This window comes from Pelodiscus sinensis, chromosome 24, assembly GCF_052426305.1.
Source record: "Pelodiscus sinensis isolate ZL-2025 chromosome 24, ASM5242630v1, whole genome shotgun sequence".
NCBI classification, from domain to species: Eukaryota; Metazoa; Chordata; order Testudines; family Trionychidae; genus Pelodiscus; species Pelodiscus sinensis.
The window spans coordinates 2,025,259-2,048,692 of record NC_143075.1 but is presented as its reverse complement, the minus strand read 5'-3'; the positions used below and the strand labels follow the sequence as shown (position 1 = coordinate 2,048,692).

The following is a 23,434-nucleotide window of genomic DNA, read 5'->3' as shown; positions in this document are numbered from 1 at the left end:
TGGGGCCTGACGGGGCTGCCGAGCCGCTGCCCCGCCGGGCGCTAACGCCCTTTCCTTTCTCCTTGTTTTCACAGAGAGCAAAACCGGTGAGTCCCGCGTCTGCTGTCACTCCTCCACCAGCCTTGGGGGCCGGTGCAGTCTGGTCCCGTGTGCCCGGCAGGGCCAGGCCAGGCTGGCGTCTGGGTCCCTGGGCCCCGCCGCCCACGCAGGTCAGTGCCAGGCGGCCGAGCTGTGCCACCAACTGCCCCATGTTTGTTTTGTTTCCAAGCAGAAAAGAGCAAGAAAAGCTGAAGCGGGATGAGGAGGCGAAGGAGAAGGAGCAGTCCGAAAAGCTAAGGACTCTGGGGTACGACGAAACAAAACTCGCCCCGTGGCAAAGGCAGATCATCCTCAAGAAAGGGGACCTAGCGAAGCAGTAGGCGCCCCCCCCCCCCCGCCCGCAGATCTCAGAACTTTCTTCCTCCAGGCCAGCTGGCCAGTAGGTGAGAGGCCAGCTGCTCTGTCCCGCTGCAGACACGGTAGCTGACACCCCACGTCCTACTTCACGGCCTAGTGTCCGTCCCGCTAGTGAAAGACGGGCCCCGAGCGTGGGGCTAGCGCAGCTCACTCCCCGTCCCCTGGCAGCGCCCTGCCGCCCCTCGGCACGGGGCCCCAGCAAGCTCTTCCGAAGCGGCACGCCCAGGGAAAGCAGGTCAGGAAGGGGCTGGGGCTGGGCTCTGAGGAAACACCTCCGTGCCGGAGCCCTGCGGAGCAGCAGCGTCTCCTCGCCGGCTTCCTGTCCCGGGCAGTTGCTTTCCCACCGGAAAACCCACGTCCGCCGGTAGCGGGGAGCCCCCGGCGCCGCAGACGCGCTGGCTGTGGATCTGGGGTGCCCAGAGAGCCGGATGCTGCCACCGCCTGGTGCCCTGGAGATGCCGGCGAGAAATCCCAGGTTCAGACGGGCCGGTGAGCCTGCCGGGCGGCGGGAGCCATTTCTGCAGCTGCCATATTCCGTCTGGCCCGCTCTGCATCCCCCCTCGCCATAGAGCAGGGGCTTCCTCCTGGCTTCTAGACGCGTCCCCCGGCCCCTGGAGCTGCTAGAGGGAGCTGTGCAGCCTGGTTTGACGTAGAATGTCTGTGTCCTCAGCGATTAAAGCACTAAGCACCCGGCCTCGCCTCCTCCCTGCTGCGTCCCCTCTGGCCGCACGCGCTGGGGTCGGGCAGCGCCGAGGGGCCTGCGCCCGTCCTGCCGCGACGCCCGCTCCCATCGCTCCTGGCACGGGCTGTGGGCCACGGGCTTGGGGTGCGTCTCCCCTCAGGGAAGGGGCCAGGAGCACCCCTCAGCCCGCTGTGCGTCCCTGGGGCCCCCCTGCCCCGGCTGTCTCAGTCGCTGCCGATGGGGCCAGGGTGGCGGTGCGCCGAGTCCCCCCGACCCTGCAGCCCGTCTGCAGCAGGAGGAGACTCCGCCAGCCAGTGGAACAGGGAGGGTTCAGCTTCTGCGAGGTGCGGCCCAGCCTGTGCTTGACGTGGGCATCGGAGTGGGGGGCCCACAGCCTCAGGCCCCGAACCCCGTACTCAGCCCAGGCTCTTCTCTTCACCCCCTCCCTTCGTTCAGCCCCTTTGGGTCACTGTGTAGGGGACCTGAGGGCCCTCCGGGCGCGCCCCCACAGACGCAGGCCAGTGGGGTCACCCCCAGCCCACACAGCAGCCAGGGAATGCCCAGCAGAGGGGGCCTAGGGCCGCAAGAGGAAACAGCCCCCCCCACTACGGCACAGCCAGGAAATCTCTCCCCCCACTCGCTCCCTGGCTTACGGGCTGGCCGCAGCCCCTCCCCCCCGACCCCGGCTCTGCTGTCCCTGCCCAGCCCCCCGCCATGCTCCAGCGCTCCTCCCTCCCGTGCCCTGGGGGTCTGGGCCCTGCCCCCCAAGCCCAGGGCGCCTGGTCAGTGGGGCTGTGCTTAGCCGGGCACCCAGGGCAGGGGTGTGGCCCCCATGGCGGATGAGCCAGCAGCCAGCCTGCGCGGAGACCAGCACTACAGACCTGTCCGTGCGCGGGGCGGGACAAAGGTGCCAGACAGACCCTGGCTCCCCCCCACTGCTGTCCCCAGGGCCTGGCCAGGCGCCGGGTTGTTCCTGGCCAGTGGCGACGTAAAGTTCCCTAAGTTCCCAAGCACTCACCCCAGGCCAGCAGCGAGGGGGAGCGGCCCCTGCCCAGCGGAGGGGGGGGGGCTCTGCTTTCAGGGGAGTCACAGCCCAGCCCTCAGGTGCCCCCGTCGTCAGTGCATGGAGAGGGCAGGCCGGGCCCCTCGCTGCAGGACAGCCCAGTGCCGGCGGTAGGGCTTGGCGGGGCCGGGCGCAGTCCTGAGGCTGACCTGCTCCCAGTGGATCGGACGAGGCTGCCGCAGAGCCGCAGGGGGACGTGTGAACTAACAAGAGGCACGGACGTGGTGGGGGGTCCCTGCCCTGCTGCACCCCTCGGGGAGCTCCCGCAGGGAACCCAGCCTCCAGCTCCGCGTGCGGCCGGCGGCACCGGCCTGTCCCACCCCACCCTGGGCCGGGGCTGGGCCTGCCTCGCAGGGAGCCGTGCCCACTGCAGTGAGGGAAAGGCGGGAGCAGGGCCGAGGCAGCCCCAGGAAGTGGGTTCAATTGCGGCCGTTCTCCCCGCCAGCCGAGGGGGCTCACAGCCCTTCGGGAGCACACGGGCTCACACTGCGGCGGGAGCAGGGAGCGGGGAGCACGTCCCGCCTGGCAGGGTGGGCAGACGCTGGAGGCTCCATCGCTGCACGTATTTAAGGGCAGGTGTGACGGCGCCTGGGGGCCCCCGGCCCTGCACCCCCCGGGAGCCCCCGGCCCTGCACCCCCCAGGGCCCCCGGCCCTGCACCCCCCGGGAGCCCCCGGCCCTGCACCCCCCAGGGCCCCCGGCCCTGCACCCCCCGGGAGCCCCCGGCCCTGCACCCCCCAGGGCCCCCGGCCCTGCACCCCCCAGGGCCCCCAGCCCTGCACCCCCGGGAGCCCCCGGCCCTGCACCCCCCAGGGCCCCCGGCCCTGCACCCCCCGGGGCCCCCAGCCCTGCACCCCCCGGGGCCCCCGGCCCTGCACCCCCCCGCAGCCAGAGGGGACTCTCAGCGGCCGGTAGAGTAGCAGGTTTATTGCTTCTCAGAGACACAGCGGGCACATGGCACAGGGTGGTGTTAGCGCCGGCACCAAGCGCAGGCGCCTCATTCCTCGTGGGGGGAGGGCGCCCGGGCCCTGAACCCCCCTTTCCCCTCTCTTCACCCTGCCCACACGCCCAGCAACCTGGCCCTGGGCTGGGGGAGGAATCTGAACGAGGCAGGAGGCAGGGCCCACCCCCGCTGGGTGCTCCCCACACAGACACACAACCCCCCCACCCCCGCTGGGTGCTCCCCACACACACACATAACCCCCCCACCCCCGCTGGGTGCTCCCCACACACACACACAACCCCCCCACCCCCGCTGGGTGCTCCCCACACACACACACAACCCCCCCACCCCCGCTGGGTGCTCCCCACACACACACACAACCCCCCCACCCCCGCTGGGTGCTCCCCACACACACACACAACCCCCCCACCCCCGCTGGGTGCTCCCCACACACACACACAACCCCCCCCACCCCCGCTGGGTGCTCCCCACACACACACACAACCCCCCACCCCCGCTGGGTGCTCCCCACACACACACACAACCCCCCCACCCCCGCTGGGTGCTCCACACAGACACACAACCCCCCCACCCCCGCTGGGTGCTCCCCCCACACACACACAACCCCCCACCCCCGCTGGGTTCTCCCCACACACACACAACCCCCCACCCCCGCTGGGTGCTCCCCACACACACACACAACCCCCCACCCCCGCTGGGTGCTCCCCACACACACACACAACCCCCCCACCCCCGCTGGGTGCTACACACACACACACACAACCCCCCCACCCCCGCTGGGTGCTCCCCACAGACACACACAACCCCCCCACCCCCGCTGGGTGCTCCCCACAGACACACACAACCCCCCCACCCCCGCTGGGTGCTCCCCACAGACACACAACCCCCCACCCCCGCTGGGTGCTACACACACACACACACAACCCCCCCAACCCCCGCTGGGTGCTCCACACAGACACACAACCCCCCCACCCCCGCTGGGTGCTCCACAAAGACACACACAACCCCCCCAACCCCCGCTGGGTGCTCCACACAGACACACAACCCCCCCACCCCCGCTGGGTGCTCCACACAGACACACAACCCCCCCACCCCCGCTGGGTGCTCCACACAGACACACACAGCGCTGGCCAGTTTCACCACGGGGCGTCCTGCGCCTGTCTACACTGGCCTCGTGCGCAAGAGGCTTATCCTCGCGGGGAGGCCTAACGCTGCCGGAAGAAGCCCTGTTTGCCGACGCTGGACCGGACAGTTACTTGTGCTAGAAGGCGCCTGCAGCGTAGACCCCCGGCAAGTTCTTGCGCAAGAGGCTGCCAGGGTAGAGTCTGCAGCCCAGGGCGGTGGGGTCACACCCAGCACAACACAGCCACCAGTGACCGCCCAAGCAGCGTGGCTCCAGCCCCCCCCCAACGTCACAGCAGGTGAGATGCAAACCTGCCAGGGATGCTCTGGAGGGGCCCATGAGCCCAGCAGAACGTACCCCAGCCCCCGCCTGCAGCAAGGACAGGAGAGTCTCCAGCCGGTCGCCCGCGCTCGGCTCTGCTCCCCCAGCCCCTCGAGGCCCTTGCTCCAGGGATGAGGCGAGGCCGGGCCGGGCGCTCCCTCCTCCCGGCGGCTCGCAGCTCGCAGCAGGCCCCGGCTAGGGTTGCCAGGTTTCACCAAAGCTACCGGCCACGCGTGTCGTGACAGCGCAATCTACAGCCCATCCTCCTTGGACAATCCCCAACAGGTCGGTTGTTTCCTGAACTCAAAGCTCAACCACTGGACTGTCCGGTTCAAAACCCGACACTGGCACATGGGGCTGCCTGGCTCAGGACTCCCAGGGCCATTGCTGCGTGTGACGGGCGTCGGGGTTTTCCCGTCTCCTGCACCCCGTAATGGCACAAACAGACTCCACCAGCCGGTAGAACAGGGGGAGTTTATTGCTTCTGCAGGATACAGCACAGCACAGATGGAATCTGGTTCCAGGAACTGGGGCTAGGAGGCCTCAGTGCCCCCCTTGAGGTGGGGGGTGGCTGGGCCCTACAATCCCAGCCCCCTCCCTAGCTCCTTCTCCACTGCTTCCCAGACAGAAACTAACCAACTCTCCTCCAGCCCTGCCCCCCAGCCAGGGGCGACATTCCTCCTTCGTCTCTCTCCCTGGGGGGCCGCTGGTTGACAGGTTGAGAGACCCTCTTTGCATAATGACTCATCCCCTGCCCTGCTGGGCCGTGCTGCAGCCAGTGGAGGTCACTCACAACCCACTGCCCAGCAAGGCCCCCCACGACGTCACACCGCTCTCCCCCAGGCCTAGCCTGGCACGCCACGGGGGAAGGGGCACGAAGGAGCCGCGCCAGGCAGTGAGCTTTGTGGGGTCTCACGGGGCCAGGGCTCGGCCCCACTGCGCCGGCCTAAGCAGTGACAAGGGCAGGGGCCAACCTCGATGCCTCGCGAGGTCCCTGCTAGTTTGAGGCTTCTCATTAGCTGCCCACTCACAGGCGCGAGCGTCTGCCCAGCCCCGGCCTGCACACCCAGTGCCCCCCGCCCGCGCACAAGGCCTCTGCGACTGTCCGGCGATGAGGGGTTCGGCGCCTGGTTCTGCCCAGGCTCAGGAGTGGGTTCCCGGCCTCCAACCCTCCCCCAAAATGGCCAGTCCTGAGGCTGAGCGACACCACGGGGGCGGAGTGTCACCGCACACGGGAAGAGGCCGGGCCCGGCACTTCACCCCGACATGCTCTGCTGCGCCACGCGTGGCCTCTCAGGAGCCCCCCAAGGTGCCGACTGGCACTGGCTGCTCCCTCGAGCCACAGGTCGCCGACGCCCCGGCACAGCCAAGCCGGGCACCCCCCACTCTGACGCAGCGACACTGCCTGTCTCCAGCCCCACGCCCTGTCCGGGGCCCTCGGGGAGGAGCCAGGGTGGGACCCATGTAACGGGACTGGGACAGGGATAAATAAGGGTCCAAAGCCGCCACCTCTCCTCGGCTAGCTGCTTGCAGCACGCGGCCGGTGCCAGACCGACGGGCCTGCCCCTGCTACCGCGGGACAGCGCCGGCCTTACGGATAATTGACATAAAATGTCTACAGACGATAAGTAACTCTACTTACTGGTACAGGCCCCCAGCAGCGCTCCCAGGCCACCCCCCCACGCAGCTGAGCTGGCCACCCGGGGCCTGGAAACCTGCCCCCCTGGGGGGCGTAATGGAGCCTGCAATGGTGACTCTTGCAGACGGCCATAGGGCCGGGCCGCCAGCGTTCCGTCCCTTCCAGGCTCCGGGCCGCAGGCACGTGGTTTCCAGCAGGGCGGGGGCAGCGAGCGCTGGCGAGGCCTGGGGAAGGCCGCCCCACCCTGCCAGGCCTATGCATCCCCTCTGGAACAAGCTGCCGGCTCCCCGGAGCTGGGCAAGGGCCCAAGTGGGGTCAGCACCGAGTACAGAACGGGGCCAGTCCAGCCCTGGGCTCCTCGGGGCCCCTCCCCCCTCGGCTCAGCGCCGACGTGGGCATGGAGCTGAGACTGGCTCCGGGGGCGACAGCAGGTCAGCGGCACTGGGGGGCGATGGGCGGAGCAGCAGCTGGGTGCCCGTGCACGCGCCTGAGTGAGGGCAAGGCTGGGGCCCCGCCCTGCTCCTGGCCCAGGCGAGGTCGGGGGCGTCCCACCAAACCCCGATTCCCCATCAGAGGAGATCTGGGCTCCGGGACGGGGCTGCCATGTCCTGCCGCTGGGCACAGCCCGGGCAGGGGGCTCAGGGGAGTCTGCCCCGTGCCCCGACGGGAAGCGCGGCTGAGCAGCAAGGCAGTGATGCTGAGCTCATCCCTCAGCCTGACGTCCGCCGCACCGGGGCGCACGGCTTCCCTGCCGGCCTGTGCAGGGTGACCAGCCTGCTCTGCAGCCGGGGGGCCCGTGTCCCCTCCTGTCCCAGGCTGGCGGTGGGAGGCCAGGTCCTGCCGCGCTGACGGCAGGGCTGGCTTTGCAGGCCGCGAGAGGCCTTCTCCTCCCGCCGGTGAAGCCAGCCCTGGCCAAGCTCACGGGCCCCGCTCCAGCCGCTGCCTCAGCTCCTCGGCGCAGCCGGCCAGCTCCATGCGCTCCAGGGCGGCGAAGATGGACTCCAGCGAGGCGCTCTGCTGCTGGCACCAGCGCTTCAGCATCTCGTACTGCTGGTCCCGCACGTGGGCGAACTCCAGCTCCACCACCTCGATCTCGGCGTCCTGCAGCTGCAGCACCCGCATGAACTCCTTCCAGCGCCGCACGGGCACCGCGTTGATGATGTCGTACAGCCGGCTGCCCTGCGGCAGCGCGCCGGGGAGGGGCCCTGCCGGACACAGAGCAGAGCCTCAGCCAGAGCCCGCGGCACAGCAGCCGAGCGGAGGCAGCGAGGAGCCGGGGCTGAGCCGTGGCGGAGGCACCTCCAGCAGCGCCTGGCTTACTTGGGGCGTCCTGGCGCAGGGGGGGGGACTCGCCGGCGCCCTGGCCGCCGAGGGGCCCGACCGGGCAGGCGTTGCCGTAGGTCTGCGGCGGCTCTGAGATCCGAAGGTGGAGCAAGCCCTGGGCCTCTGCGGCGCCAGACGGGCACGCTGCGGCCTGCGGAGAGAGAAGCCGCTGTTTGCAAGGAGAGCCCTGGCGTCTTGGGGGGGCTGGCAGCCTGGTGCCGCAGGGCAGGGGAGGGTCTGCCAGGGCGCAGCTCTGCAGGGCCGGCGGGGGCAGGACTTTGTTAGCGGGCTGGGCAGACAGCCTGGCCAGGGTGAGCTGCACTGAGCCTGCGGGCCGCCAGCTGGGCCTGGGCCCGAGACCTCGCTGAGCCCCACCGGCCTCCTCTAGGCGCCAGCGCCGGCCCCTTGCCTGGCTGGGAGCCAGCCGGACTCGGCGCCCGAGGCCCAGCCCCGCCCGTGCCAAGCGGCGGGAGCCATGGGCAGGCGTGCCCTGTGGGCGTGCCACCGGCAGCCAGGCGAAGGGCCACTGTCCGCGCGGGCCAGGCCCGGCTCTCACCTGTCGCAGCATCGCGCCCTTCACTGCAGCCTCACCTGCCGGGAGAGAGGAGCGATCAGTCCCGCGCCCCGCCCGGGGGCTGGCAGGCCCCGAGGGGAGCGCCAGGGGAGGGGGGTGTTACCGGCTGCGGCGGGGGCGGCACTGAGCGTCCTTCTCCTGTGGTAGATGAAGAGGGCGCCCAGGAAGAGGGGCCCCATGAGGCCCAGCAGAATGTACTCCAGCCCCGCACCTGCAGCAAGGACAGGAGAGTCTCCAGCCGGTCGCCTGCGCTCGGCTCTGCTCCCCCAGCCCCTCGAGGCCCTTGCTCCAGGGATGAGGCGAGGCCGGGCGCTCCCTCCTCCCGGCGGGCCGGAGCCCAGCCTGGCCGCAGCTCGCAGCAGGCCCCGCGGGGCTGCCTGGCTCAGGACACCCAGGGCCGTTCCCCGCTCCCCCAGGCCCTGCCTGGCACGCGGGGGGCAGGAAGGAGCCGCGCCGGGCAGTGGCGTCGTGGGGTCGCACGGGGCCCAGGGGCTCAGCCCCACTGCTCCAGCCTAGGCCAAGGTTAGAGAGGGCCTGGCCTCCCCGGGAGCCGTGCCCCACAAACCCCCCTAGACCTGCACCCACAGCCCCTGCCAGCCCCACCCGCTCACCTACCTCGTCCACTGCCAACGCAGGCCCTGCCACACCCCTCGCCGCACTTCTCGGGGCTCCGGCTGCCACGGGGAAGAGACACAAAGGGGGTTCTAGCCCATCACGGTCCCCGGCGCACCGGCAGCGTGAGCCCCCTGGCGCCAGCCCTGCCCAGAGCCACGCCCCCCAGACAGCGCCTGGGCTCGTCTACACCTGGCGTTGCTGCAGGGCGAGTGGAGCGCGCACCAGCTGGGCCAGGTCGGCCCCGGAGCAAGGCGCTAAGCAGGAGCCCCCTCGCCTGGGGGCCCTGCGACTGGCACACATGGGCTCTGCCGCATGGGGCCCCCGGGCCAGCCCCTCTCCAGTGGCTCTGGTGCGGGCTCTGGGCTGGGTTGCTGGGCGCTGGGGCAGATAAGACTCATAGACTTCAAGGTCAGAAGGGACCATTATGATCATCTAGTCCGACCCCCTGCACAGTGCAGGCCACAGAATCTCACCCACCCCTCCCAGAATAATCCTCTCACCTAGATCTCAGATATTGAAGCCTTCAAATACTTTGAAGACCCCAAGATGCAGAGAATCCTCCAGCTGTGATCTGTGCCCCATGCTACAGAGGAAGGCGAAAAACCTCCAGGGCCTCTGCCAATCTACCCTGGAGGAAAATTCCTTCCCGACCCCAAATATGGCGATCAGCTAAACCCTGAGCATGTGGGCAAGACTCACCAGCCAGACACCCAGAAAGTTCTCTAGAGTAACTCCTATCATCCCTCCATTGGCCTGTTCCCACTGATAATGAATGGTCAGTTAGTTACCAAGATCATGTTATCTCATCAAACCATCCCCTTCATAAACCCATCGGCTGTGTCTACATTGGCACCCCTTTCCGGAAAAGGGATGCTAATGAGACACTTCCTTTCAAGTAGGAATACGGGATCTTCCGGAAAAGGGCTTATTTTCCGCAAGATCCCGTCTAGACTGGCGCTTTTCTCTGGCAAAACCCCGAGCCGGAAAAAAGCGGCAGCCATGTTCATGCAAATGCTGCGGGGGATATTTAAATCCCCCGCGGCATTTGCAATTCCGACTGGTCTCATTAGCATCCCTTTTCCAGAAAGGGGTGCCAATGTAGACACAGCCATCTAGTTTAATCTTGAAGCCAGATAGATCTTTTGCCCCCACTACTTCCCTTGGAAGGCCGTTCCAGAACCTCACTCCTCTGATGGTTAGAAACCTTCCTCTAATCTCAAGTCTAAACTTCCTATTAGCCAGATTATATCCATTTGTTCTTGTGTCCACATTGGTACTGAGCTTAAATAATTCCTCTCCCTCCCTGGTATTTATCCCTCTCATATATTTAAAGAGTGCAATCAAGTCCCCCCTCAGCCTTCTTTTGGTTAAGAGAAACAAGCCAAGCTCCTTGAGTCTCCTTTCATAAGACAGGTTTTCCATTCCTCGGATCATCCCAGTGGCCCTTCTTTGTACCTGTTCCAGTTTGAATTCATCCTTCTTAAACATGGGAGACCAGAACTGCACACAGTATTCCAAATGGGGTCTCACCAATGCCTTGTATAACGGCACTAACACCTCCTTATCCCTACTGGAAATACCTCGCCTAATGCATCCCAAGACCGTATTAGCCTTTTTCACGGCCATGTCACAATGGCGGCTCATAGTCATCCTATAATCAACCAGGACTCCGAGGTCCTTCTCTTCCGTCACTTCCAACTGATGTGTCCCCAGCTTATAACTAAAATTCTTGTTATTAATCCCTAAATGCATAACCTTACACTTCTCACTATTAAATTTCATCCTGTTGCTATCACTCCAATTTACAAGATCATCCAGATCTTCCTGTACGATATCCCGATCCTTTTCTGAATTGGCAATACCTCCCAACTTTGTGTCATCCGCAAATTTTATTAGGACACTTCCACTTTTGGTGCCAAGATCAGCAATAAAAAGATTACTCCCATTTACTCCCATTAAGCTGTTCAAATTTGGCTTTTACCTCGGCTATGGTAATATCTACCGCCACATCCTTAGTCCCCTTTGTTATGTTACCATTATCCCTAAGCTCTTCATTAGCCTCATTAAAAACTGAAGCAAAGTATTTGTTCAAATATTGGGCCATTCCTAGATTATCCTTAACCTCCACTCCATCCTCAGTGCTTAGCGGTCCCTCTTCTTCTTTTTTTGTTTTTTTCCTGTTAGATCAGGTGCGTCCCAGCCCCCCATTGCTGACAGGCCCTGGCTGCGAGGTGCTGGGGCCCAAGGACGGGCACAGAGCTCACCCAGCAGCTGGCCTGGCACCCGCACTAGCGACTCAGCTCTGCTGGGGGGAAGCTGCTCCGCGGAGCTCCCAGCAGGGCCCGGGGGGCCTCCGAGGCCAAGCCTGGCAGTGCCCAGGGGCATTCCCTAAGCCCTGGCCTTAGCCACCCCCGCCTCGCTTCCGGGCTCTGGCAGGGCCAGGCTTAGCTGTGCTCCCCGGCCAGCGAGCGGCAGGGCAGAGGAGCCGGGGTCTTTACCTGGCACATTCGCGGCACTCGCCGCCCTCCAGGTAGAAGCCAGGCAGGCAGTCCCCGCAGCGGGTGGCCTTCTCCGCCGAACCTGCAAGACAGGGCCCGTGGCTCACGCCTGCCCGCGAGGGGAGGGCACGGGCAGGGGACGTGGTCTCGGGGGCGTGGGCAGCAGGCAGGTGCCTCCTGGGATGTGCCTTCCACCAGGGCCTCGGCTCCTGGCCCGGATTTGTTGGCGGGTTCCCAGGGCAGCAGGGTGCCCATCCCCACACTGCCGGGCAGGCCCATGGGGGGGGCACATGTGGCAGCAGCTGCCTGGCTCGAGGGGCTGGTGGCGCGCAGGTCAGATGCTGGACGTTGACGTTCCCGCAGGGGCTTGCCGAGGCCTTCACTTTGCCCCCGTGGGCTGCAGGCCATGTGGGCATCGGGCTGAAGGGGCTGGGCTCCCACCACTGAGCAGCACTCCCTCAGTGGGCGGAGTGAGGCTGGGGGCAGCGCGAGGGGGCCAGCACAGAGCAGAGGCACCAGGGCAGGTGAAGCAACACGGGCAACAGCCCAGGCAGGGCAATGGGGCAGGCGTGGCCGTGCAGGGGCAGGGGCAGGGGCAGCAGGGTGAGTAACCGGTGGAGTGGTAGGGCAGGCGGGGGCAGGGCAGAGCAGGAAGGGTGTGACGTAGTGGGGGTGCTGTCACAGTCACTGCTGTAGTGTGTGGCGGGGGGGCACCTCAGTTCCCCCCCCCCCCCGCTCTCCCTGCAGGAGGGGAAGAGGCCAGGCATGGCTCCCTGTGTCAGTCTCAGCTCCTGGGGCCCAGGTGACGAGATGCCCCGGGGTCTGGGAGCCGGGCAGTGCAGGAGGCGGAGCTGCCTGGGGCTGAGGGGCCAGTTGCTGGGAGGGGTCAGTCCCGGCTGGGCTAGGGGGAGTGAGGATGCTTTAGCCCAAGGGGGGTTCAGGGCCCGGGAGCCCTTCCCCCCCAGGGCAATAAGGCTCTGCCCTGGCTCCGGTGTGAACATGGATCCTGAGCTAAGTCGTGTCCCTGGGAACCGAGAAACCTTCTACTCTACCAGCCGGCGGAGAATCCCCTCTGGCTGCGGGTGGGGGTGCAGGTCAGGGGCTCCCCACGCACCGTCACATGGGGGCAGGGCAGGTTTGGGCAGGGAACAGGGTCAGAGCAGCAGGACAGGTGGGGGCAGGACAGAGCAGGCGGGGGCAGGGCAGGGTAGGTGGAGGCAGGGAAGGGCGGGCAGGACAGAGCAGGCGGGGGCAGGGCTCCAGCCACTCACAGTTCTGAAGGGTGACCCTGTCCTGGCACGGGCGGCAGGGCTGGCAGGTGAATTCGTGGCAGCGGTGGTCCATGCAGTGCTTGTAGTGGCCGAGCCCACAGCCACACACCACGTCGTGGGTCCCTGTGCAGTTCTGCACCACGACCTGGGAGGCTGAGCACAGGGTAAGGCTCCTGAGCAGGCTGAGGGCAAAGCGGGGGGGGGGGGAGCGGGGCTGGTTCCTTGGCACCGTGGGCGCGGGGCCCCGGGTGCAGCCGGCCCGTGGGGGGCTGGTTCCTTGGCAGCGTGGGCGCGGGGCCCCGGGTGCAGCCGGCCCGTGGGGGGGGGGCTGGTTCCTTGGCAGCGTGGGCGCGGGGCCCCGGGTGCAGCCGGCCCGTGGGGGGGGGGTTCCTTGGCAGCGTGGGCGTGGGGCCCCGGGTGCAGCCGGCCCGTGGGGGGGGGTTCCTTGGCAGCGTGGGCGCGGGGCCCCGGGTGCAGCCGGCCCGTGGGGGGGGGGTTCCTTGGCAGCGTGGGCGCGGGGCCCCGGGTGCAGCCGGCCCGTGGGGGGGGGGGTTCCTTGGCAGCGTGGGCGCGGGGCCCCGGGTGCAGCCGGCCCGTGGGGGGGGGGGTTCCTTGGCAGCGTGGGCGCGGGGCCCCGGGTGCAGCCGGCCCGTGGGGGGGGGGGGGGGGGGGGGGGTTCCTTGGCAGCGTGGGCACGGGGCCCCGGGTGCAGCCGGCCCGTGGGGGGGGGGGTTCCTTGGCAGCGTGGGCGCAGGGCCCCGGGTGCAGCCGGCCCGTGGGGGGGGGGGTTCCTTGGCAGCGTGGGCGCGGGGCCCTGGGTGCAGCCGGCCCGTGGGGGGGGGGGTTCCTTGGCAGCGTGGGCGCGGGGCCCCGGGTGCAGCCGGCCCGTGGGGGGGGGTTCCTTGGCAGCGTGGGCGCGGGGCCCCGGGTACAGCCGGCCCGTGGCGGGGACTGGCCGAGTGGCGGCACTGGCAGCGACATACCTTGAGCGTGGCACTCGGAGCACTTCCTGCATTCCCGCTCCAGGTTGTGGTGGGAGAGGAAGGTGCCGGGGGCGCAGCTGGCGCAGGCCGTGTCGTTGCCGAGGCTCGTGCAGGGCGTCTGCATAAAGTGGCCTGCAGACAAGGCCGGCCGGGGTGAGCGAGCGGCTTCGTCCCAGGCCGGGGGTCCCCGGGCCGGTCCCCCCAGGCCGTCTGGGCTCTGACCAGAGCAGGGAGCCCGGAGCCAGGGCCTCGCATTGCCCGCGCCTGCCCCGTGGCCCCGCGGATCCTGAGCCAGCCTGGGCCCCGCTGCCCTCCAGGGCCGGGTGCTGAGCCTCACCTGCGGGGCACTGGCGGCAGCAGCGCGGCCGTGACGAGAACCGGCGGGACCCGGCCGGGCACTTGCTCTCAGCCGCATGTCTCCTGTGCCGCTGGTGATGCTGCAGCCCCGGGGCGGCACCGGCCGGGCTCCCCGTCCGTCTCAGCTCGCTGCCGGCCACGGCCGCGCCGGGCGTCACCGTGCCCAGCAACTGCAGCCCGCTGCTGGTCAACAGCAGTGCAGCCAGGAAGCCCTAGGGACAGGGGGCAGAGCGCCAAGGGCTGAGCGCGGCGGCGGCCCCACGCCCTGGGAGACCAGCGCCCACAGCCAACCCTCCACCTGCTGGCGGGACCTCCAGCCAGGGGCCTGTAGCGGGCACCGAGCCAGGGCACCCCGGTGGGACCGGCCACCCGGAGCCGACTACCTGGTCCCACCCGGGCCCCACATGCCGCTCCGGGTGACCCTGCCGCGTAAGAGGTTGGACCCGCGGAGCATCCCCGCAGCGCGGGCGTCGGGTGCCCACTCGGCTCTCCCGGGGCGCACACTCCAGCGGGGAGGCAGGGCCCAGGGAGCCAGAGGACCCAGGTTCCATGCTTGGCTCTGCCACTCACCTGCTGGGTGACCTTGGGCATGTCACTTCTGCTCCCGCAGCCTGTTTCCCTGCCTCCCTTGGTCTGCCGGGGCTCCTTGGGGCAGGCCCGCTGCTCGCTAACATCAGTGCCAATGGGGCCGGGGGGGCTGAGCGCAGCCAGGGCTGTTCTACCGGCACTAAGGGATCAGCCCTGGAATCCGAGCCAGCTGGGCTCAGGGGCCAGCCCCACGGCTCTGCCGGCCTGCGCCCAGGGGCCTGGAGCCCAGTGGCGGCAGGGCTAGCACGGTGCATGCCCGCCCCACATGCCGCCAGCGCAGAGCCCGAGACCTGCAGGTGGGTGAGCCGTCCTGCGGGGCAGCGGCTCCGGGGCCAGGGCTGAGGCTGCGGGGCCTGTGTTTGATGGCTGTGTCCGCGGCGCGTCTCCAGGCACCGCCCCACCCCAGGAGGCAGGCGCGGGCTCGTTCGGCCAATGACGGGCGAGCGGCTCAGCCCTCACTTGATTCCAGGAGCTGGCGCTTCAAGAACACAAACAGCACGAGGCTGGTGCCAGGATCCCCGGTGGGGGAGGCAGGGCCCCAGAGCCCCCAGGGCCCCCGCCCGAGCAAGGCACGTTCCCAGACTGCACCCCCCGAGCGCTGCCGGCAGCCGGGTGCACCGCCCTGCCCGGAGCCGGCTGGGGGCGTGACTAACCCTCGGCCCCCGGGAATGCCCCCTGCCAGCCCCTCAGAGTGTTTTCCTCCGCCTGCCAGCCCCGGGGCACAGCCCTCGCACTGCGCCCTGCGGGGAGCGTGGTGCGGAGGCCCGGGCGGAAGCAGGGGCGACCTCAGCCCAGGGCGCTGCTTCTGGTAAAGGAGAAGTGGGGCGGTGGTTAGCGCGGAAAGGGCACCGAAAAGGGCTGCCTAAGCATCCGGGCGCTGTTCCTGTAAGCGGCTGTGCTAACCGCGTTCCTAGGAATCGGGCGCAGGCTGCTCAGCAGAGCGGAAGTGCCGCTCCCAGGGGCAGGCTTGTGGGCCTCCCGCACTCCCCCATGGAGCCAGGGCTGGGGCAGACCCACCCCAGGGGAGGGCACGGGCAGCGGCCAGGCCGAGCCATGAGAACCAGGGGTCCCCTCCCAAGAAGGGCTGCACGCTGGGCCTGGCCTGCCCCTGGAGGTGTAGGGCAAGCCCAGGGGAGAGCAGGCGGCAGGCGGGCCCTGCAGCCCCAGCTTGGGGGGGGGATCCCTGCACTTAGCTGCAGGACCCTGGCCCCAGCCAGTGGGAGCCGCTGGGCATCTCCGGCTGCTGCTTGACCCCCTGGCCACCCTGCTCTGCCCAGACCTGGACAACCGGCTGCTGCCAGCCCTGCTGGGTCCGTGGCCAGGTCCTGCCGCCCGGCGCCCTCCCGACACGCCCGGCCCAGCGGCTGCGATTGCCAGCAGTCTGGTGCCACACAGGGACGGTGCCCCCATGGCGCCGGGGGCAGCTTCTGGGGCACCCAGGCCAGTGAGCACCTGGCAGCCACGAGCAAAACCTGCCTGGCCCTGCCCTTGGGACGGGGGGCGGGGTGCAGGGAGCATCGTGGCCAGCTCCCGCCCACGGGACTGGCTTTGCCTCTCCCCCACTCCCTGCCCCACGGGCACTGCCCCCCACGGACGTCTCTCACCTCCCTGAGCCACGGACTAGTCACCTGCCCCCCGAGCAGGCGAGGGGGGAGCTCTGGGCTCAGTCGCTGGCCTGGGCCGTAGCAGGCATGAGGCGTGTGCCTGGCATTGGGGGCTGGCGTGGGGTGGGCCGGCCCCCTGCATGGCCCAGGCAAGAAGCCATCACCCGTCGGCCTGAGGCAGAGCGCAGGGCCTGAGACTGGCTCACTCGCTGTGCCGTGGGGGGGTCCTGCTCTGTACCCCGCTGTCCCCACCTGGCTGCGCTGTGCGATTCCCACTGGCTCACCCACCTGCGCATTGGCCCAGACACCTGGCCCCAGCCTGGGCAGGTAACAAGGCCCTTCCCGGGGGAGACAAAGGGAGGGAGGCGGAGCAGCCCCCTGGCTGGGGGCAGGGCCTGGGGGTGGGTCAGGCGTGGCTGCGGGAGGCATGGCGAGAGGGGACTAGGTCCGGGGGGCTCAGGGGTCCGTGAGGAATAAGGCTGCTGCCCCGTCTCCTGTGGGAAATGGCCCCTCGGCGAGGCCGGGTCTCTGGACCCAGAACCCGTCTGCTCTGCCCATTCCTGAGAGCACGTTTGGGTGCGGACGGGGGTGCAGGGCCGGGGCCCCCCGACGCGCCGTCACGGTGGTGTCAGGGCGGGGGCACTGTGCCCACGGGGCCGCAGGGGTCCTGGCCTCCCTGCTCCCTGCACTGCCACAGGCAGCCCGGCCCGGGAGCTGCCCTGCCAGGCCCTGCCGAGCCCGAGGCTGGTGGGCAGGACCGGGCCATGCCTGGGGGGCTGCAGAGGCTCTGGGCTGACCCCACAGAGAGCCAGAACCCTGCGGCTGCCAGGCCCGCCCCCCTCCAGTCCCGTCAGGCCCTGGCCGATGGTCCCTGCTCACTCGCTTAGCCAGCGACCCCGTGAAGCGGAAAGGTCACCGGCTCCACGGGGTTCCCAGCCCCGTCCCCCCCCCGGGCCTGCGCCGCGTGGCTGGGAGCGGGGACCCCGACAGGGGAAGGGGCCAAGGCCGGGGCAAGCTTAGGGCCAGGAGCAGGGTGGAGGCCGGGACCGGCGCCCCGCCCAGAGTCAGTGCAGGGGCCGGCGCGAGCAGCCCCTCCCCCAGGGCCCATGCCAGGCTGGGCAGCGGAGGGTTAACGCCGGCTGCGGTGCCGTGGTGCTTTCCGCCTGGAGAGGAAGCTCCCCCTCGCCGGCGATGGTATCGTGCCGAGTACGTGTCACACAAGTAGGTCAGCAGCCTCCGCCGGGCCCGGCTTCGCAGGCAGCCAAACAGGGCCCCGCCCAACGCCCCCTGCCCGGCCCGGCCTGGCCCCACAGCGGGCACCGGGGCGCCGGCCGGTCTGGTCCTGCCCAGGGCCCTGGGGCCACCCTGCAGCGCAGGGGCTGTTGTGCTGGGGGCTGCGCACTCACTCACCCCCACCCGCGTGTGCATGCGCACAACCGCGCACACAGCCCCACTCATACATACACACGCACCCAACCTGTGCACACACACGGACATACACACGCACCCCACCTGTGCACACACACACACGTACATACACACGCACCCCACCTGTGCACGCACACACACGTACATACACACACACCCCACCTGTGCACACACACGGACATACACACGCACCCCACCTGTGCACACACACGGACATACACACGCACCCCACCTGTGCACACACACGGACATACACACGCACCCCACCTGTGCACACACATGGACATACACACGCACCCCACCTGTGCACACACACGGACATACACACGCACCCAACCTGTGCGCACACACGTACATACACACGCACCCCACCTGTGCACACACACGGACATACACACGCACCCCACCTGTGCACGCACACACACGTACATACACACGCACCCCACCTGTGCACACACACGTACATACACACGCACCACACCTGTGCACGCACACACACGTACATACACACGCACCACACCTGTGCACGCACACACACGTACATACACACGCACCCCACCTGTGCGCGCACACACACGTACATACACACGCACCCCACCTGTGCACACACACGGACATACACACGCACCACACCTGTGCACGCACACACACGTACATACACACGCACCCCACCTGTGCACACACACGGACATACACACGCACCCCACCTGTGCACGCACACACACGTACATACACACGCACCCCACCTGTGCACACACACACGTACATACACACGCACCCCACCTGTGCACACACACAGACATACACACGCACCCCACCTGTGCACACACACAGACATACACACGCACCCCACCTGTGCACGCACACACACGTACATACACATGCACCCCACCTGTGCACACACACACACGTACATACACACGCACCCCACCTGTGCACGCACACACACGTACATACACACGCACCCCACCTGTGCACACACACGGACATACACACGCACCCCACCTGTGCACACACACGGACATACACACGCACCCCACCTGTGCACGCACACACACGGACATACACACACACCCCACCTGTGCGCACACACACGTACATACATACGCACCCCACCTGTGCACGCACACACACGGACATACACACGCACCCCACCTGTGCACACACACGGACATACACACACACCCCACCTGTGCACACACACACGTACATACATACGCACCCCACCTGTGCACGCACACACACGGACATACACACGCACCCCACCTGTGCACACACACGGACATACACACGCACCCCACCTGTGCACGCACACACACGGACATACACACACACCCCACCTGTGCACACACACACGTACATACATACGCACCCCACCTGTGCACGCACACACACGTACATACACACGCACCCCACCTGTGCACCCACACACACGTACATACACACGTACCCCACCTGTGCGCACACACACACACGGACATACACACGCACCCCACCTGTGCACACACACGTACATACACACGCACACACACGTACATACACACGCACCCCACCTGTGCACACACACGTACATACACACGCACACACACGTACATACACACGCACCCCACCTGTGCATGCACACACACGTAGATACACACGCACCCCACCTGTGCGCACACACACACACGTACATACACATGCACCCCACCTGTGCACGCACACACGTACATACACATGCACCCCACCTGTGCACACACACACACATACATACACAAAAACCCCACACCTGTGCACATGCGCACACACATACATACACACGCACCCCCGCCTGTGCACACGCACACACACGTACCTACACACACACACACACACACACACCTGTGCACGCGCACACACACATACACCTCACTTGTGCGCACGCACACATACATGTATATTCACACACACTCCCCACCTGTGTGCACACACACACACGTGTACATACACACACCTCACCTGTGCACTCCACACACACATCACCTGTGCACGCGCACGCACACACGTAGATACACACACGCACACATACACACCTCACTTGTGATCTCACACGCACACACACATGCACCCCACCTGTATGCGTACGCGCACACACACACACACACACACCCTAGGAGACAGCCTAGGGAAGGGGCTGGGATTTAGGGGCCCAGGCTCCCCCATCTCAAGGGGGCCTGAGGCATCCTAGGCCTGCCCTGGAACCAGATGACATCTGTGCTGTGCTGTGTCCTGGAGGAGCAATAAACTCCCCCTGTTCTACTGGCTGGTGGAGTCTGTTTGTGCCATTACAGGGGTGCAGGAGACGGGAAACCCCACTTGTGCACACGCACACACACACACACACATGTACATACACACACCCCACCTGTGCACGCACACGTACATACACACACACACCCCACCTGTGCACGCACGCACACACACACACACTCCACCTGTGCACACACACGCACACACACCCCACCTGTGCACGCACACGTACATACACACACACACCCCACCTGTGCACGCACGCACACACACACACACTCCACCTGTGCACACACACGCACACACACCCCACCTGTGCATACGCACACACACACACGTACATACACACACCCCACCTGTGCACGCACACACACACACGTACACACACCCCACCTGTGCATGCACGCACACACACACACACTCCACCTGTGCACGCACACACACACATGTACATACACGCACTCCCCACCTGTGCATGCACACATACATACAAAGCCACCAGCACGCGCTCTCACACACTGTGTCGTAGTTGGGTACCTTGCTGGTTGCTGTGCTGGGCAGTGGGTTGTGAGTGACCTCCACTGGCTGCAGCACGGCCCAGCAGGGCAGGGGATGAGTCATTACGCAAGGGGGCTTCGAAACTTGTCAGACAGGTACCTCCCGGGGAGCGGAACAATGGGAAGGAGGGGGGTGGAGGCCTGGCTGGGGGCAGGGCTGGAAGTGAGGGAGTTAGTTTCTGTCTGGGATCATGGAGGAGACAGCCTAGGGAAGGGGCTGGGATTTAGGGGCCCAGGCTCCCCCATCTCAAGGGGGCCTGAGGCATCCTAGGCCTGCCCTGGAACCAGATGACATCTGTGCTGTGCTGTGTCCTGGAGGAGCAATAAACTCCCCCTGTTCTACTGGCTGGTGGAGTCTGTTTGTGCCATTACAGGGGTGCAGGAGACGGGAAACCCCAACGTGCCGTCACACACACACACGTACACACACACACACGTACACACACACACACGTACGCGCGCACACACACACACACACACACACACGTGTGCACACTCCCACCCCAGGGTGCTGTTGTCAAGCCCAGTGAAGCCGCACCGGGGCAGAGGCTTTGTGCTGCATGTGCAGGACCTGGGCCATGGGCTGTCACCGGGGCGGGGGGGGGGGCGCCAGGCACGACAACGCTCACCCCGGCCCCTATGTGCCAGCTCCACAGAGCTGCCCCCACCCTCACTCCAGCAGCCTGGGGCCAGGCCCCGGCTCCCTTCCTCCTCAGAGCCACGGCCGACCCGCCGGCCAGGCCCCGCCCTGCCCCCAGCAAAGGGCATCATCACAGTGGCCAGCAACGTCACCGGCATGGCTAGCTGGGGGTGCCCAGGCCTCCGGGGTGGCTGGCGGGGCAGGGGCCAGCTCCCTCCGCCCCACACACCCTTCGGTGCCCATGGCCTGCCCTGCCCCAGGCCTGGTGCCCAGGCTGTAACACAGACCCTGCCTGCTGCCCTCAAATCCCCGCACACAGACCCCAGTGGCCCCCACGCTGCGCCGGGGGGCCCGCACCAGCCCCCTGTTCCCGGCTGGGCCTGGGCCCGCTCTGCCCCGCCCGTGCACGGAGGGCAGGGGCGCCCGTAGCCCCGACCGGCCCCTGGCTGCGCCGCGTGGGGGCGGGCACTGGGGATTCCAGCCCGTGGGCGGCGTCCCGGGGACGAGCGCGCTGACTAACGGGCTGCCTCACTTTCTACCCGTCACCAGCGCCCCCCATTTGCATAGCTCCATGATGGGGCTGGGCCGGGCCCCTCCTCCCGCCCCCTCCAGTGGCAGCGCTGAGTCAGTGGCGGGAGCGCCCACTGCCGCCTTCGCCTTTCCCGCTGGGCCTGTGCCAGGTGCCACGGCCTGTGGGGCAGGGCTGGGCCCCCCGCTGCTCCCCTCGCACCATGGGCAGCGCCAAAAGGGGCCCTGGCTGCACCCCACGGCCTGGGGCCCCCATGTGTGGCCACACCCCCTCCCGCCACAGGTGCACACCTGGCGCCCCACGGCCTTGCGGCCACGCCCAGCATCCCCCTCCCCCGCGGGCACGGGCACCCCAGGCCTGCCCAGCCGCATGTGCTGCGGGGCTGAGGGGAACCTCCCCCAGCCCCCCCGAGCTGGCGCAGGGCCGAGCAAGGGGGGAAGTGTCCTCGTTAGCCCCCAGGGGCTCCGGCAGGGCCGTGACGGAGCCAGGCTGGGGCCTGGCCAGACCCCCGTGGGAGCCTGGCCCTGCTCCGCACACAAAGGGCTTTGCCCAAGGGGCCTGCCCTGGGAACAGGCCTCCCAGGCTGCAGCAGGGGCTGGCACCAGAGCGAGAGCGCCCACGAGCCAGGGCACGAGCGGCGCCGGGTCAGGCTGGGCGGCAGGAGCCAGCAGGGCGGGTGGTCCCAGGCCCCAAGCGCAGGCCGGACAGGAGAGAGCAGCCCCCAGCTCCACGCGTGGGCTGTGTCTACACAGGGCTCAGCCAGCGGGCAGCGCCCCAGCCCGGTTCCCTCCTTCGGCTGCAAGCGCAGGACTCGGGCCTCGGCCCAGGGCCTCCGACAGCCTCGCCACGCCTGGCCGGCCGCGACCAGCGCCCCGTGGGCAGCGCAGGCTGGGCCTGGGCACGCGGGGACACCGGCCCTGCCCCCACGTGTGGCCAGGCGGACACACGTCACTTTGGGCTGGGCACTCGTTCAGATGCTGCCGTGTCCAGCCCAGGGGCAGCTGCCTCTTAGGCTGGTGACACGACCCAGATGCAGCGAGATGGCGACGCGCCAGGGCCTCGGAATCAGATGAACTTTTGATTATTTAACTGTGGGTGCCCCCCCCCCCCCCCGGCACTTTCACTTTCCCTCCTCCCTTCTCTCCTTTCCAGGAAAGGCCCGGGTGCTACAGAGCCGCGGTAGCGGAGAATTCAGCTGTTTTCCTGTAAGCTTCCCAAGGGCTCGTGGGGGGCCGCGCGCCCCTGGCTGGGTCCCTCTCCCCCGGGACCGAGCCGTAGCTCTGCCAGAAACCAGGTTTTAGCCTGGAGGGAATGACCTGAGGGCTGCGGAGAGCTGGCCCTCGGCCCCAGCCAGCCCCCGGGCTGCTCCTCCAGCCCCAGAGCAAGCCTGCGCCAGCCCCAGGCACTGCCCTCTTCACCCGGGAGCCAAGGGGGGAGCACCCGAGGGAGCAGGACTTACCCCAGCCGCCTTCAGGCCCCAGCTCTCCATCCTCGAGCCCTCGGCAGCCAGCTCATGCCGGGGCGGCCCGGGGGTTCCAGGTGGGGGCCAGTCACAGCCGGGCCAGCCCAGGGGCAGAGCGGGCTGGAGGCTAAGCCATGCTCAGCAGCCCGGGCGGCGAGTGAGCGCGGGCCAGCTCAGCTGAGGTTTTACACACCCTGTGACGGACCTGGCCGTGTCTGGGCACAGCTGCGGGCATCCACTCAGGGCGAATTGCTCAAATCCGGGGTTCCTTACAGCCCCCGACTGGCGACCTCTCCAAACAGGCCACAAACCAGTCTCACAGAGCGCTTCAGCAGCCTGCCTGAAGCCTCCCGAGCAAAACCCCTCCGACACCCCAGCAATATCCGTGCCCCAGATGGCCCCGGGCCTCATACACAGGTGGGGGGGTCCTAGCACCCAATCCCACCTACCCCGAACAAGTTCTGTCCGGTTCCAAGAAACCAGCCACAGA

At 67.6% G+C, this 23,434-nt stretch overlaps 2 protein-coding genes across 2 annotated transcripts in view; one reads left to right on the top strand and one right to left on the bottom strand.

The window, feature by feature from the left end:
• ESPN (espin) overlaps window positions 1–86 on the top strand; it is an 84,653-nt gene extending 84,567 nt beyond the window's left edge. Inside the window, exon 13 of the mRNA XM_089773057.1 lies at window positions 75–86. The gene's annotated coding sequence lies outside the window, so the exon portion shown is untranslated. The remainder of the gene's footprint in view (window positions 1–74) is intronic.
• Window positions 87–4,314: 4,228 nt separating this feature from the next.
• TNFRSF25 (TNF receptor superfamily member 25) lies at window positions 4,315–23,133 on the bottom strand. The gene is made up of 10 exons (XM_075906558.2): window positions 22,942–23,133; window positions 13,849–14,080; window positions 13,512–13,643; window positions 12,529–12,681; window positions 11,258–11,339; window positions 8,760–8,818; window positions 8,248–8,355; window positions 8,127–8,161; window positions 7,568–7,721; window positions 4,315–7,452 (listed from the first exon to the last, which is right to left on the bottom strand). Exons 1-10 carry the CDS (start codon window positions 22,969–22,971, stop codon window positions 7,166–7,168), a joined length of 1,272 nt encoding a protein of 423 aa, XP_075762673.2. The 5' UTR covers window positions 22,972–23,133; the 3' UTR covers window positions 4,315–7,165.
• Between the last annotated feature and the right edge of the window lie 301 nt (window positions 23,134–23,434).

Coding starts and splice junctions, on each gene's coding strand:
- TNFRSF25 (XM_075906558.2), bottom strand. CDS start 22,971: ATGGAGAGCTGGGGCCTGAAGGCGGCTGGG. Junction 11,340..12,528: donor CAGGGTCACCCTTCAGAACT/GTGAGTGGCTGG, acceptor CCTGTCTTGCAG/GTTCGGCGGAGAAGGCCACC. Junction 8,356..8,759: donor CTGCGTTGGCAGTGGACGAG/GTAGGTGAGCGG, acceptor TCCTTGCTGCAG/GTGCGGGGCTGGAGTACATT.